This window comes from Ranitomeya variabilis, chromosome 3 (genome assembly GCF_051348905.1).
Source record: "Ranitomeya variabilis isolate aRanVar5 chromosome 3, aRanVar5.hap1, whole genome shotgun sequence".
Lineage (NCBI taxonomy): Eukaryota > Metazoa > Chordata > Amphibia > Anura > Dendrobatidae > Ranitomeya > Ranitomeya variabilis.
The window spans coordinates 699,071,739-699,086,183 of NC_135234.1; the positions used below are offsets into that span (position 1 = coordinate 699,071,739).

General features: G+C 40.5%; 1 protein-coding gene across 5 annotated transcripts in view; it reads left to right on the forward strand.

Annotated features, from left to right (window-relative positions):
• Positions 1-14,445, forward strand: part of POSTN (periostin) — an 85,500-nt gene that overhangs the window by 57,879 nt on the left and 13,176 nt on the right. For 3 of the 5 annotated variants that reach the window (XM_077298187.1, XM_077298191.1, XM_077298189.1), the window contains exons 12-19: positions 2,430-2,560; positions 3,856-3,986; positions 4,121-4,223; positions 5,543-5,610; positions 6,957-7,002; positions 7,864-7,893; positions 8,586-8,651; positions 14,239-14,280. In XM_077298187.1, the coding sequence (XP_077154302.1) occupies positions 2,430-2,560; positions 3,856-3,986; positions 4,121-4,223; positions 5,543-5,610; positions 6,957-7,002; positions 7,864-7,893; positions 8,586-8,651; positions 14,239-14,280 (617 nt within the window). The remainder of the gene's footprint in view (positions 1-2,429; positions 2,561-3,855; positions 3,987-4,120; positions 4,224-5,542; positions 5,611-6,956; positions 7,003-7,863; positions 7,894-8,585; positions 8,652-14,238; positions 14,281-14,445) is intronic. The other 2 variants (XM_077298188.1, XM_077298190.1) reach the window with 1 other exon arrangement.

A 14,445-nucleotide genomic window follows, 5' to 3' on the forward strand; every position in this document is an offset into this window, starting at 1 on the left:
CGCTCTTATGTGCCAGTGTAGACTATTGGTGGCAATGGAGTTGGGGACAGTTATGGTCATCTGCAATACTTGTAACTACATTATTGTAATTGTTTTACACAATGTTTGCTATATTTGTCACACCATATTACAAGAGATGTTTAATATGATTCCATTGGTTATAGACTAAGGCTAATAGACCCCTTATTACCCACTACATGCATAAATCATGTTATTGAAAGAAAAGTGTACATGACTATGGAGCCTGAGCTCTGTCCTCATGGAAAAGTATTTAATTTCACTTAAATAAAGGTTTAGTGCATGAGGTCATGTGCTGGAAAAGAAACCTTCTAATTTAAATCTGCCGATTGTGCAGTTTTCATTAGTAATTTTAGTGCAGGTTTATAAAATATTTATTAAACCACAAACCATCTGGCATGTACTTCGCTTAGGTTTGGCATAATAGCATTAAAAATCTTGGCTTTTGGGTTTGTGGCTCACACAGTATGTTGAATCAGATTTTAGATCCCTAAAATGCAACGTTTACAGTAAAGTATAGCTCAAGATGGATAGAGGAATTGATAGATACATGTTAGATAGATGTTAGATAGATTGATAGATAGACAGACAGACAGACAGAAAGACAGAGTGATGTTCATTAATAAATGCTAAGTCAGGCAGCATTATGTATGGCCAGAGAGCCTGTTTCCAGGAAAGAATCACTTACTGGGATGCCGATGCAGTTTTTACATATTTCCTGTTTTCTTTGCTGTAGATGTAGCATTGACCGAAATGCTGAGCTGTATACAGCCCCACTCACACCCCAGATTGGCAGCTTCCTGTGTACACTGTACATTGTCAACAAGCTTTCAATCAGCGGTGGGGGCGGGGGTTACACAATATTACTGGACTGGCTTGCACTTGACAACTAGTCTGCAGTGAATCTGTTGATAGAACATTCATTGTATTGAAGCTGCAGCAAGCTGATGAGCAGGTGGCACATCCCTGGAATCTGGATCTCTGCCTTGTGGTGCGCCGGTGTTACCGTGCAGTAATGAGGCAGTGATCCTTTATAGTTCAAAGCAAAATGTCCAAAAAACTCACAAATGAGAAGGCAAAACGGTATCCTCCGGATCGCAGCTGGGGAGTCAACACAATCCATATCCGAGACCTGTTGCTGTGGGCGACTGCACCAACGTGTCATGCTGAGGGGGCGCCAGGCGCTTGCTTCCCATGGCTCTGTGTTAACTGCAAACAGAAGCTGGATGTTTTAAAGCCACCTGCTCTTCAGCTTGCAAACCAACACTTACACACCCAACCTTTGCTGCAGGTTTTTTAAATGGAATCTGTGGCCATGAGTCACTTGCAAGACCGGGCTGGATCACGTGAACTGCCCCACTACCATCCTGTAGTTCACTCCAAAAATTAAAGCCCTTACCGGGTTTTCCTACAAATCTGACTGGGTCACTATTTGGACCAATCCACTCTTTCTTTTAATTTGCCTTGTGACTCACAGGCATCCTGCTGTGAACACGAGGCACTCCAGCGGTTAATAGGACTCCATCCGCATCCTGGAGGACACATATTGACCTTTGCATATGATCCCCCTCACTGCCTCACAGCCCGTACAGTACGCTGATGTCAGATTAAACATGCTGACAGATTCCCTTTAATTTATTAAATATTGTAAGCTACTTAAGATGGATTCATACTGCACAATCATTGTGAATGAGCATTCCCAGGCTTGAAAATCATCATTCTTGGAAGCTCATCATCCTGTGTAAACAAGACATGTGCTGCCAAGAACCATTGTATTTTTTTGCAGGTTTAGTAAATGCAGTCTACCTGTCTGAAATGTTATTAAGCAACCACTATCTATCTCTAATCACTGTCTATCGGTTAACATCACAAGTTGGGTGCTGTAACCCCGGCATTCGTCATTTCAAACTGATTCATTCTTTTAGAGTATTTAATAGCGATGAGCGAGTGTACTCGTTGCTTGGGTTTTCCCGAGCATGCTCGGGTGGTCTCCAAGTATTTGTAACTGCTCAGAGATTTAGTTTTTGTTGACGCAGCTGCATGATTTACGGCTGCTAGCCAGCCTGAGTACATGTGGGGGTTGAACCATGCAGCTGAGGCAACGAAAACAAAATCTCCAAGCACTTACAAATACTCGGAGACCACCCGAGCAACGAGTACACTCGCTCATCACTAGTATTTAACTATGTATCATGTGAACTTTCTCACTGTAATATTTTGCAGTCTTTATCATGGGCTGCACAATTACTGTACAATAAAAGAATTTAGTAGTCTGTGGTCAGGCTGAGAAAACAACTTTTTATAATGTGGTCAATGACCCACTATTATGATTTACCAGCTTGTATATAATAATATTAACATTTGCCTCAAAAATGTTTCTGAATTGAATACAATGTTTCTATTTTCAACAGCATTTTCCTAGACCTAATCCAGTATGCCGATCTGAAAGAACTTCTGTCAGGATCTGGAGCATGGACACTTTTTGCTCCAACCAATGATGCATTCAAGGGACTCAGCAGTCAAGATATCGAGATCCTAAAACGTGAGTTTGACTCAACTTGTGTTTTCTTTATGACCAAAAGTATTTACCAGTTCTTCAATATTGGTGACCGAACAATATCAGATCCAAAAACTAGTACCCCAACTAATCAGCTGTTTTCAGCTCCCGCAGTGGCCGGATGTATACACTGGACAGAGCTTGAACAGCACAGTTCAGGATATTGTGCGGTGAGAGATCTTGAGTAGGGCAGATCAGCTCCTGTTCAAATGAATATGATCTGAGCTGCAGTACCCAACAACAGGGACTAAACATTGTATGGATCTGGGCCACTAGTGTATGAATCATATGTGAGTTGCAAAAATCATATCTATAAGGCTAACGGATTTCAAACCCTAACTGATTTGATATTGATGACCTATCTAAAGCCTGGGTCATCAATACATATGTCCCTCAATATCTACAGTATGTCTTTTAAGTAAAGTTGTAAACTTCTGGTAATCAATTTTAAGTTTAGCACATGGTGGCTTAGGTCACTTGGAAATATTTAAGTCACTATTGTCCATCAGTATAATAAGGCTGGAGTAGGTCAAAATCAAGGAAAAAATACAAATCTCTTTCTCTGTGGGATCGACCCTTTACTGAAGCAAAATAGTGACCATGTGAATGTGGCCCAAAGGGGGTGTTTTTACTTAGTGGATAGTCTATTACAAGGTTATACTATTACTTGATGAATGGTTGAGGTCATATTGTCGGGATCTATTGCCCATCAATCATGAAAACGAGCAAAGTTCAAAAAGCCACCACCAGTTTTCTGCCCACACATGCTTGTGTGTTTGCTGGCCATACAAATTTTGATTTAGGTGACCATATAAGATGCCAACAATTCCAGATGTCAGTAAAAAGCTCCTTTTAATGTGTTGGATATTTTTTAACGCTGGCTGAGTGTAGTCATTCTCACAATTAATCAATCTGCCAATAAATGATAGATTGATGCCAATATGCATTTCTATTGTTAGTTCACTTGGTCAAGTGATCCATGTTTTCTTGTTGTAATGAATGCCAGTGTCATCCATAAAAACAGGATCTATCAGTCGATGCCCAAATTTAATCTCCTGGATGTTGGTGCAAAATTTTACCAGGAGACACCTATTACCGAATGTTTTGTATATAATTAGTGCTCTCATAAGTAGTTGAGGAACAGACCATTGGGCACTGACACAGGAGTTTTGATAAAACTTTTGCACCCGCTGTAGTACAAGTTGTCTTATCCAAATGTCAGATTGTTAACATCCCACTTCTATAACAAGCTTTACACTTTTTTTCATATATACTTTTAGGAGACAAAGTGGCTCTTCAGAACATTCTTCTCTATCATCTGTCCCCTGGAGTATTCATTGGTGGTGGATTTGAGCCTGGTGTAACCAACATTGTAAGATCTGTTCAAGGAAGCAATGTTATGGTTAAACTGGTAAGCTGAGGTCTACAATTCTTTTCTTCTCTGCGTGTACATTTTTTATTGAAACTTATATATTTAAACTGCTGATTGTTGACATAAGTTAATAAATCCAGGCAATGACTTCATCCAATTTTGTTTTTCTATAGCTTAATGATTCAATTTCTGTGAATGATGTCATCGCCAAGGAAAAAGATTCAATGGCACTGAATGGTGTGTTTCATGTTGTAGACAAACTGCTGTTCCCCACAGGTAAGAATACTCAAACATTGGAGCAGAGTAGTGTCGCACCCAGAACATTTTTACTTTAGTATGTACTTTAAGTCTAAGCAACGCATTTAAAGGATTTTCTCAATGTGACAAACCCTTATCAAAAGTTTGGCCTATTTTTGAGATCCCGTGGTTCAACTTCCAGAACTCTGTAATCAGCAGCTGTTGTGGGGAAAACTTAATTCACACAATATAATATTATTTTGTTATAAAAAATATAACTAGAGATGAGCAGATCTTTTGAAATTCCCAGAGTTTGAAGAATTTTCCCCCAAAATTAGATTAGCATTGAATGAATTCACTTTGAATTACAATACTGAAAAACCACTAATTGTCGAGAGAGATAGACAGAGAGAACTGTGGGGTTTAAAACTGCCCTCCTTGTTTGTGGTATGTAAAGAATTTGTGAAAAGCCTCTTATTAAGGTTCTGTTACTGCTGTATATGTCAGATGAATCAAGTCTCATTCACACTGAGTTACTACGCAGCTACATCAGCTCTCTATATGTCATTTGAACCTTGGGATTATTATTCATGGACTGAGACAAGCAATCTTATTTTCAATCAGCATTGGAGAAGTACACCACAATCATAGTAGACCTTTTTCTATCCATAGGGGGAATGGGCTGAGCACTCTGACCTCTTATCCCTACACTGTAGAAGCATAAAATGTCACTCCTTGGCCGGCTCCCATCTTTTATACTGCCTATGATAGTCCCCACTGATAGACTGCGGTAGACCATGTGATGTGATAACTGTAGGGATGTAATGGGAAACCCATGCGGCAGTGCTTGACGCCATTAGCTCGCTCTCTGAGCCTTCAGCATTATGTGAAGAGGCACCTTTTTTGTCGGATTCCCACAAATTGATTTGCATAGTGCTAGACTTAGTGGGGATTTACACATTTTAGGAAATTCAACTAAATTGATTCTTCACAAATCGATCCACTTATTTCTAAAGCCGCATGCATATGTTGAGTATTTGGTAAATTTTTGACCTCAGTATTTTTAAGCCCAAATCAGGAGTGGGCAAAAAACAGGACTGGTGACGTGTTTCTATTATACTTTTCCTCTGATTGTTCATCTCCTGGTTTAGAAATACTGAGGCAAAAAACTCACCAAACACTCAACATGTGCTGCAGAGCAGAATTAACAAGATATAAGGATTCCTATTGAGGATGGTCCAAGTAAAGTATTAATAGAGTTCTCCTATATGACTTCAGGAAAACTACATTAATAATGATGATTTTGAGGATGATGATGAAGATGATTATTTTTCTTTCTTTTTCTTTTTTTCTTTTAGATATGCCTGTTGGCAATGAACAACTCCTTGGAATTCTTAACAAAATCATAAAATATTTCACTATTAAGGTATGTATGTTGCATTATTATTATGATTATTATTATTAATAAGAGAAACTGTGACAATGTGCCACAGAACCATTTCACTTATCGACAAATTTACTTTTCTGCTTCCATATTCTTGCGTAGAAAATAATAAACTAAATGTATGGCTCTGATAAAATAGAGAAAACTATACTCACCTCCCGTGCCAGTGGCATTCCCATGGTGTCGGCACTAGCTCTCTCCAGGGCTCTTGTGGGGTGTTGTAACACGTGACCCCAATCAGCGCTGTCATCACCGTCCCCGCTTACGTATGGATTGAACATGAAGAGGAAGTCCGGGCTGCAGCTGATCTCTGACTTCCTCTTCATGTTCAATCCATACGTAGGCGGTGACAGTGATGACAACTCTGATTTGGGGTCAGGGTCACGTGACACTATCCGAGAGCCCCAGGGAAAGCGAGTGCCAACACCACAGGAACCTGCACTGGCACAGGAGGTGAGTATAGGTTTTTTCATTTTATCTAAGCCAAATATTTAGTTCAAGTAGGGGTTATCCTATTAGTGAACAACCCCTTGACACCTAAAAAAAACTTCTTATACAGTAAATACAAGCTGCCCAATCCTTCCTCCTCCATATCTTCTATGGAAAGAAAGCTTAGAGAACTCCATGAAAATTAGATATGTGGATGATAGCCAAGTTTAGGAGTATCATTTTTTCATGCCAAAAAAGAGTGAGCCATAGTATTTGTAATCTGTGGGTTTTATACTACATTTGATGTTCCTGAAAGGTTTTCCTTTTAATTTAAGAGAACTTGTGCATGTTTGGACGAATAAATACTGGGCAGCAGGATTAATCTGAGAGTACTGTCTTTTTTTGGACTAGACCTAAGAGCAGTAATACCTATACTTCATTGATAATGGTCCAAATAAAGGGGTTTGGCTCACATGCAACATTTACAACATTCACACGATAGTTTAAAAATGTGTGATTGTTTCCAGTCCCATCAATTGGAACCCCTTTAATCATGAGAACATACCCTGTTTGAATGAATTAATGGTCAATCGTGTGCTCCGTAGCTCCATAATTTGTCTATGTGACTGAAGTAGGTGGTTGAAGGTCCAGCGTTAGTGTGCATGTGTGTCCACAGAACAGAGATATGTTTAGGTTATTGTTGAGGTCGGATTTGGTGGAAGCTCCAAAAGCTGAACCCCCGGCAATCATATATTTAAATCCTATCAAGTTTATAATATGCAACCAAAGGAATATAAAAAAATAATAATACTACTGTAAGCACTTATTGTTCTATTGACCGTGGGACCAGTTTATTTTTCTCTTCTAATATATTAAATATATTATGTCTTATGTTTTAGTTTGTCCGAGGAAGTACATTTAAGGAAATCCCTTACACCAAATATAGTAAGTAATAGTATTTTTAAGAGCAAAAATTACGTCATGTATAAATAAATCTTTTATTGAAAAAAAAATGACTTGATTTATGGACTAAGATTTTGTAATTTGAAAAGGAAATTCATCAAAAGCAGTATTTGCTCATCGCTGCCTTAGAGAACTGTCCTTATTAATTTTATTTTGGCACATAACTTACATGGTTTGGCTTATGCTCTGACTTTCTGCTTGGCAAATTATACCACAAAAAAGGAAAAAAATCCTATCTTCTTTTGATACATTTCCAGTCTAATGTGGTTTGCTGAATATTTATGACTCTAGCAGGAAAAAAAAAGGCCTGACTCGAGCATATTTTTGTATTTCGTTCAAAAATAGATATACTTTCTAGCATTTTTATATGATGCTACTTAGTAATAAGAAAAACAATCGGATAAGAAATACGATAGATCAAACAAAATTATTTAGTTTTTTTGCATGATTATCCAAATGTTTTCGGTTTATTTTTATTTTTTTACTGCTAATTAGATTAGATAAATCAAGTGGAAAATGATGGACACATTTTGAACATACAGAGCCAATTCATCGTTTGATGATATTTTTAAGTCATCTTTTGTTTTGTCTTGTGATATCGGTTGACGATTTTTGCTCCAAATTATTCAAAATGGTACATGTGGTTCCTAAATTTTGTAGAAAGGCATAAATGCTTTATATTTTTGTCTTTTTCTTTATTTCTGCCTTTTAAGACAAAATGTTCCATGTTCCCCAAAAAATAAAATAATCTCTCTTTTTCTTTTTTTAATTACTGTGTATTATTACTATTGAAAATGCAGATTTTGATACAACTTTTTATCTTTTATCATTTTTTTTCTTTAGTCACAAAAGTGACAACTCAAATAATCAAGGGTAAGTAAACATCACACCCTTTATTCCCAATGACATCAACAGGTATAGATAGGCTAGGTTTACATGTATGCAATACAGAGCAATCTGCTGAATGTGATTTGCAAAAAAAAATGTCTTCTGACTTATTTGGTAGCATATCCGTAGCCTAAAATGGGCAAGACACAGACAATAAAAACCTGTTCTTTTGACTATATTTTAAGGATGGTCCTATATAATATTAAAACCTCACCTTATATTGTTTTACAGAATGGATCACTTTCAATGTTCGGAGATTTAGTTTTCCTTGCCACAGCTGGGTGATTTACAGCTACTAGACAGCTTGATTACATGTGGGGGTTGCCTGGCAACCAGGCAACCCCCACATGTACTCAGGCTGGCTAGCAGCCGTAAATCACCCAGCTGTGGCAAGGAAAACTAAATCTCCGAACATTGAAAGTGATCCATTCTGTAAAACAATATTTTGTGGGACTCATCTCCCATAGTAATGCTGATCACAGAAAGTGTCCTTCTGGTGGGAGTCCCCATGATGAGTTGCAATCCATTGGGGAACCTTACAGCAAGTTTCTCTGATGTACATTGAAGTGTTAATTAAAGTAATAACTGAATTGTGACAGCATACATTATGATGCTTTGAGTTTCTTCAGTACTATGTTTCAAACTAATATTTTATATATTTATTTTGCTTACAACAGAACCAGTGACTACAATCACTAAAGTGATCAGTGGGGGAACTGACACAATTCGTAAAGTTATTCCAGGTATGCAGCACTTTACGTTAGAGCATGTATATACAATTAATATTAGTGTCTAAATTCTATGTGCCAGTGCAAAGGAAATGTCAAACTGTATGGGCACCAAGATAAAGGACCTCTGCAACAAAAGATAATTACTACCTCTGCTTTGGATAGGGGATAAATGTCTGATTGCTGGGATTCCAATGATGTAGACCACAGTGAAGAATTGTAGGTGGCCATGCTTTCAATCGGCCTATCTCTGTGGTTAGGTAATCAATATTCTTTGTGGTACATCCCTTTTAATGATTGAGCATATAATACATGTGAAGCTAAGTCAATCACTCTTAGGCTACGTTCGCACAAAGTTTTTAGATGTGGATTTCAAAGTGGATCCACTTCAAAATCCACATCATGGATTGGACCACTGAGATCCAACAAATTCCTAAAAACAAAGCTTTATCCCATCAGCTATTTCAGAGAATGTCACTCCTCCTGACTTGGAGCTTTAAGAGTTGCAGTTTAGCCACAGAGCTATGTCGGGAGAAGGATTTATCTTGGGTACTTTGCTGTTTAGGATAGTGTTTGCTTTGTGAGTTGAATGAGATGAGCTATAGTATCAGGCCCAGCCTTCATACAGGCAAGCGACTATGACTATGTGACCAATTAAGATGCACCTTCATCATGCTATTTGGGAAGGATCCTGGTGAACAGAATCCTAATGTTAAAGTTGTTTTCTGGCCTTAAGCTACAAGTCTTCAGTCTTTCTATGTGCCTGCAGACTTGCGAATCCTCACATCGCATGCATTGCATATTGTGGGAGTTCTCTGGTGCCGGTGTCACAAGCAGGCAGTCAAGTTACTGCAAGTATGAGATTTGTATTTTTCCAGCCACATTCCAACTAGACTGCATTGAGCAATAACACACATATCTAGTTGGCATGTGACCGCATATATGTAAATCACATACTTGCGGTAACGTTCCCAACCGCTACCAATTCTGGGACTGAAGAGTCCGCACAGCATCCAGTTTGTTTAATGTGAGGATTTACAAGTCTGTAGTCACATAGATAATAACTAAGAAAGAGACCCTAATACAAATGTGAAGGCAAAAAACAGAAAATTGGATACACAACAAAAATACCGCCAGTACAAATTACCAGTAAAAACCAAGGCGTGGCCTCCTGACGAAGAAGCGAAACGTACGTTGGGGCAGCAGTGACGCCATACAAACAATCTACACACTCATGTAAGTGCCTCTTATTCTTCTCTTTGCTCTGTATATAGGAACACTATATGCACTATATAACCACTGTTAATAACTGTACTAAATTTCATTCCCTTTCTGCCACACTTATTCTCATTATGCTGACATACGCTCTAACAGTTTTGGCTCCCTTACTCCTCACTCTCCTTCGCTATCCTGAAACCCCAGCACCCCCTAACCAAGTAATAATCTCTCCTTCCCTCCTACCTCCCCACCTGACCTCCTCTACTGACCTCCTCCTCAACCTCAGATCTCTCCTAATAATACACAAAACAAGCCGCCCACTCTCCTTCTCCCACCTGCTCTGTCTCTCTCTGCTTCTCCTCACTGCTGGCAACATATCTCCCAATCCTGGACCCCCACAGCTCATGCCTTCCATTACTACACCCTCCTATCGCTCCCAACCCAATATAAACACCCGAAATCTTGCCCACCTCAAATCCGTGCCAATGACGCCCACCCCCCTGCACCCTCTCTCTGGATCACTATGGAATACCCACTCCATCTGCAATAAACTCTATGTGATTCATGACCTCTTTACCTCTCGTAATCTTTTCTTTCTGGGCATAACCGAAACATGGCTGACACCCTCTGACACAGCCTCCCCTGCTGCACTATGTTACGGTGGCCTCCACTTCACCCACACTCCTCGCCCTGGCTGCAAACATGGTGGAGTAGTGGGCCTTATCCTTTCTTCCAACTGTACCTTTAACCCAATCCCACCTCTACCCTCCCTTATCCTCCCCTCTTTTGAAGTCCACTCTGTCCGCATCTACTCCCCCTACAACCTACAAATGGCCGTTATATACTGACCTCCGGGCCCAACCACTGCCTTTATTGACCAATTCTCCACCTGGCTCCTTCACTCTCTATCTGTTGACATTCCCACCATCATCATGGGTAACTTCAACATCCCCATTGACATCCACCAGTCGGCAGCCTCCAAACTCCTGTCCTTTACTTCATCCTTTGGACTTACTCAGTGGTCCTCCTCAGCCACCCACACAGATGGACACACATTAGACCTGGTCTTCACCCGTTTATGCTCCCTATCTAACTTCGCCACCTCCCCTCTCCCTCTATCCGACCACCATCTACTTACTTTCTCATCCTTGTCCTCCTCACCTGTCACCCATGTCCAGCACCATGTGCACCCACGCAGGAACCTCGCACACCTAGACACCCACACACTCTGACTCTATCCTACCACTGTCCTCTATATCCTCACTCCACAACACAGACACTGCCACTGCTTTCTACAATGCCACTCTTGCATCAGCTATTGACACGGTCGCCCCTGTCATGCATAGCAGAGTGCGACGAACCAATAGACAACCCTGGCACAATAACATCACTAAAAAGCTTTGGCAAATATCGAGATTTGCAGAATGGCATTGGAAGAAAACGCATTCACAAGATGATTTCACTGCACTCAAACAAGCAACACTGGCATTCAAATCAGCTCTCACCTTTGCTAAACAGGCCTACTTCACAACCCTTATATCTTCCTTATCCCACAACCCCAAACAGTTGTTCAACACTTTTAACTCCCTCCTCCGCCCACCACTGCCCCCTCCGAGTTCCCTAATCATTGCCAAGGACTTTGCCACGCACTTCAAAAATAAAATAGACCAAACAAGGCAAGTCTTTGTTGTCCAACCACCACAACCCCTTTGTATGAGAGACCAATGCCCAAACCCCATAACTTCACTCTCCAAAATCTCTGAATGGGAGCTTGCTCATCTTCTCTCCAAATCACACCTCACCACTTGTGCACTTGACCCCATCCCATCTCACCTCCTCCCCAACCTCACCACCACACTAATCCCATCCCTAACCCATCTCTTCAACCTTTCACTAACTTCTGGTACCTTCCCCTCTGCCTTCAAACATGCCACAATCACACCTATCCTCAAAAAGCCATCCCTTGACCCAAGCGGTGTGTCCAGCTATTGCCCCATATCTTTGCTCCCATTTGCTTCCAAACTCCTTGAGCAGCACGTCCATGCTGAACTTTCCTCTCACTTTGCATCTAACTCTCTCTTCGACAACCTACAATCTGGCTTCCATCCCCACCATTCCACTGAGACTGCCCTGACCAAAATTACTAACGACTTACTTACAGCCAAAGCTAACAGACAATTCTCTATACTCCTCCTCCTAGACCTGTCCTCTGCCTTAGACACAGTTGACCACTGCCTCCTACTACAGATCCTCTCTTCCTTTGGGGTCAAAGACCTTGCCCTATCTTGGATACCTTGCCAACCGCACATTTAGTGTTTCATACTCCCATACTACCTCTTCATCTCGCCCCCTCTCTGTTGGAGTCCCCCAAGGCTCTGTCCTAGGACCCTTACTCTTCTCAATATATACACTCGGCCTGGGACAACTCATAAGGTCCTATGGCTTCCAGTACCATCTATATGCCGATGACACTCAGATCTACCTCTCTGGCCCAGATGTCACCTCTCTGGTCTCCAGAATCCCAGAGTGTTTATCAGCCATATCCTCCTTCTTCTCCTCTCGCTTCCTCAAGCTCAATGTGGATAAATATGAACTCATTATCTTTCCTTCATCACGCATATCTTCCCTACCTGATCTATCTATCAAAATAAATGAAATCACACTTTCCCCTGTCCCCAAAATCCGCTGCCTCGGAGTAACCCTTGACTCTGCCCTGTCCTTCAAACCACACATCCAAGCTCTCGCCACCTCCTGTCGCCTCCAGCTCAAAAATATTTCCAGAATCCGTCCTTTCCTCAACCCATACTCTACCAAAATGCTCGTGCATGCCCTAATCATTTCCCGCCTCGACTACCACAACATACTCCTCTGTGGCCTACCTTCTAACACTCTCACACCCCTCCCGTCCATCCTTAACTCTGCTGCCCGACTAATTAATCTCTCTCCTCGCTACACTCCTGCTTCCCCTTTTTGCAAATCCCTTCACTGGCTCCCAATTTCCCAGTGTATCCAGTTTAAACTACTAACACTGACCTACAAAGCCATCCATAATCTTTCTCCTCCATATATTTCCACACTAATCTCTCAATATCTTCCCTCACGTAATCTCCGGTCCTCCCAAGACCTCCTCCTCTCCTCCACGCTTATTCACTCCTCACCCAATCACCTCCAAGACTTCTCCCGAATATCACCCATTCTCTGGAATTCAGTGCCCCAAACACATCCGGTTATCCACTACTTTTGGATCCTTCAAAAGAAACCTAAAAACCCACCTCTTCAAAGAAGCTTACAGCCAGTAAAGACCACACGGCCACCTCAACACCATTGGAGCTACCGCAACCCTTGACCTACTGTCTCCTTCCCCATAATCCTGTAGAATGTAAGCCCGCAAGGGCAGGGTCCTCTTCCCTCTGTACCAGTCTGTCATTGTTAGTTTTGTTTACTGTAAGTGATATTTGTATTTTGATGTAACCCCTTCTCATGTACAGCACCATGGAATTAATGGTGCTATATAAATAAATAATAATAATAATAATGCTCTAATTTATATCTGCACTACTGGCTGCTCTTTACTTTTGAGATGATATATGGTATACAGTCCCTGCTTGGTTAGCAGTTCTCCTTGTTCAGATTTATTGAATGTTATATTTATAATGAATTAATGAAACATGTAATTGGTTTTTACTGGCAAGTTATACTGGTGGTTTCTTTGTTATGCAGTCACATTGATTAGCTTAAGACTGGACAACCCCTTTAAACAAACAAATAATGGCTGATCCTATGCTGGCCTATGGTAGCCATCAATACTGTAGTATAGTCCCAGAGAACACTTGCAATATTATTTATGTTTCATTGTAAATTAACTTTTTTTTTTCCGAAAACTTTAGGCAATTTTTGATTTGCAAAAAGACTTGTATTACAGCATGTTGTAAGTTATGCCTTAAAGAAAAGATATTGATTGGATGATGGAATAGGAGGGTTACCCTATTGTATGCTAATGGTTCCTTTTATACAGAACTGGCATTTAAGGTTGCTTGGATATTCCGTATGGCATCAAGCTGAAAAGACAATTGGGAGGAACATGTGAGGCGCATGGGAGGAGCATAGTAGCATCTAATGTTTAGCAACCAGCTGATTTTAACCAATCAGGATGACTGGGAGTGATCTCGTGCAAAGATGCTTGGTTGTGAGCAGCTGGCAGATAAGGACCATCTCTCACATGTCATCATCAGCTAGATATCAGGGGACCCAAAAATTCTCAGTTATTTTCATGGCAGTTGCATTAAGAAGGGCAAACTTCTCACCTAATGTGGCATACCTTTTAAAGCAGCACAACAAGCAGTTATAACAAAAGCTTTATATCTATTACTTTACAAAAAATCAGGAATGATTCAGGAGCAAGACGGTGAATTTGAAACTGATTCAGGTATTTCACAACTCGATGTGTCACGGATTGAGACTCACAGCTCCTTGGTTATGCATCCACATGGAGAAACACTTGTTCTTTTTACACATGACTATTTTTCCTCCTCCTTGATATGATATAAAAGTACTAATTTACTGTGACTATCTGCATGTTCTGTAGTATTAT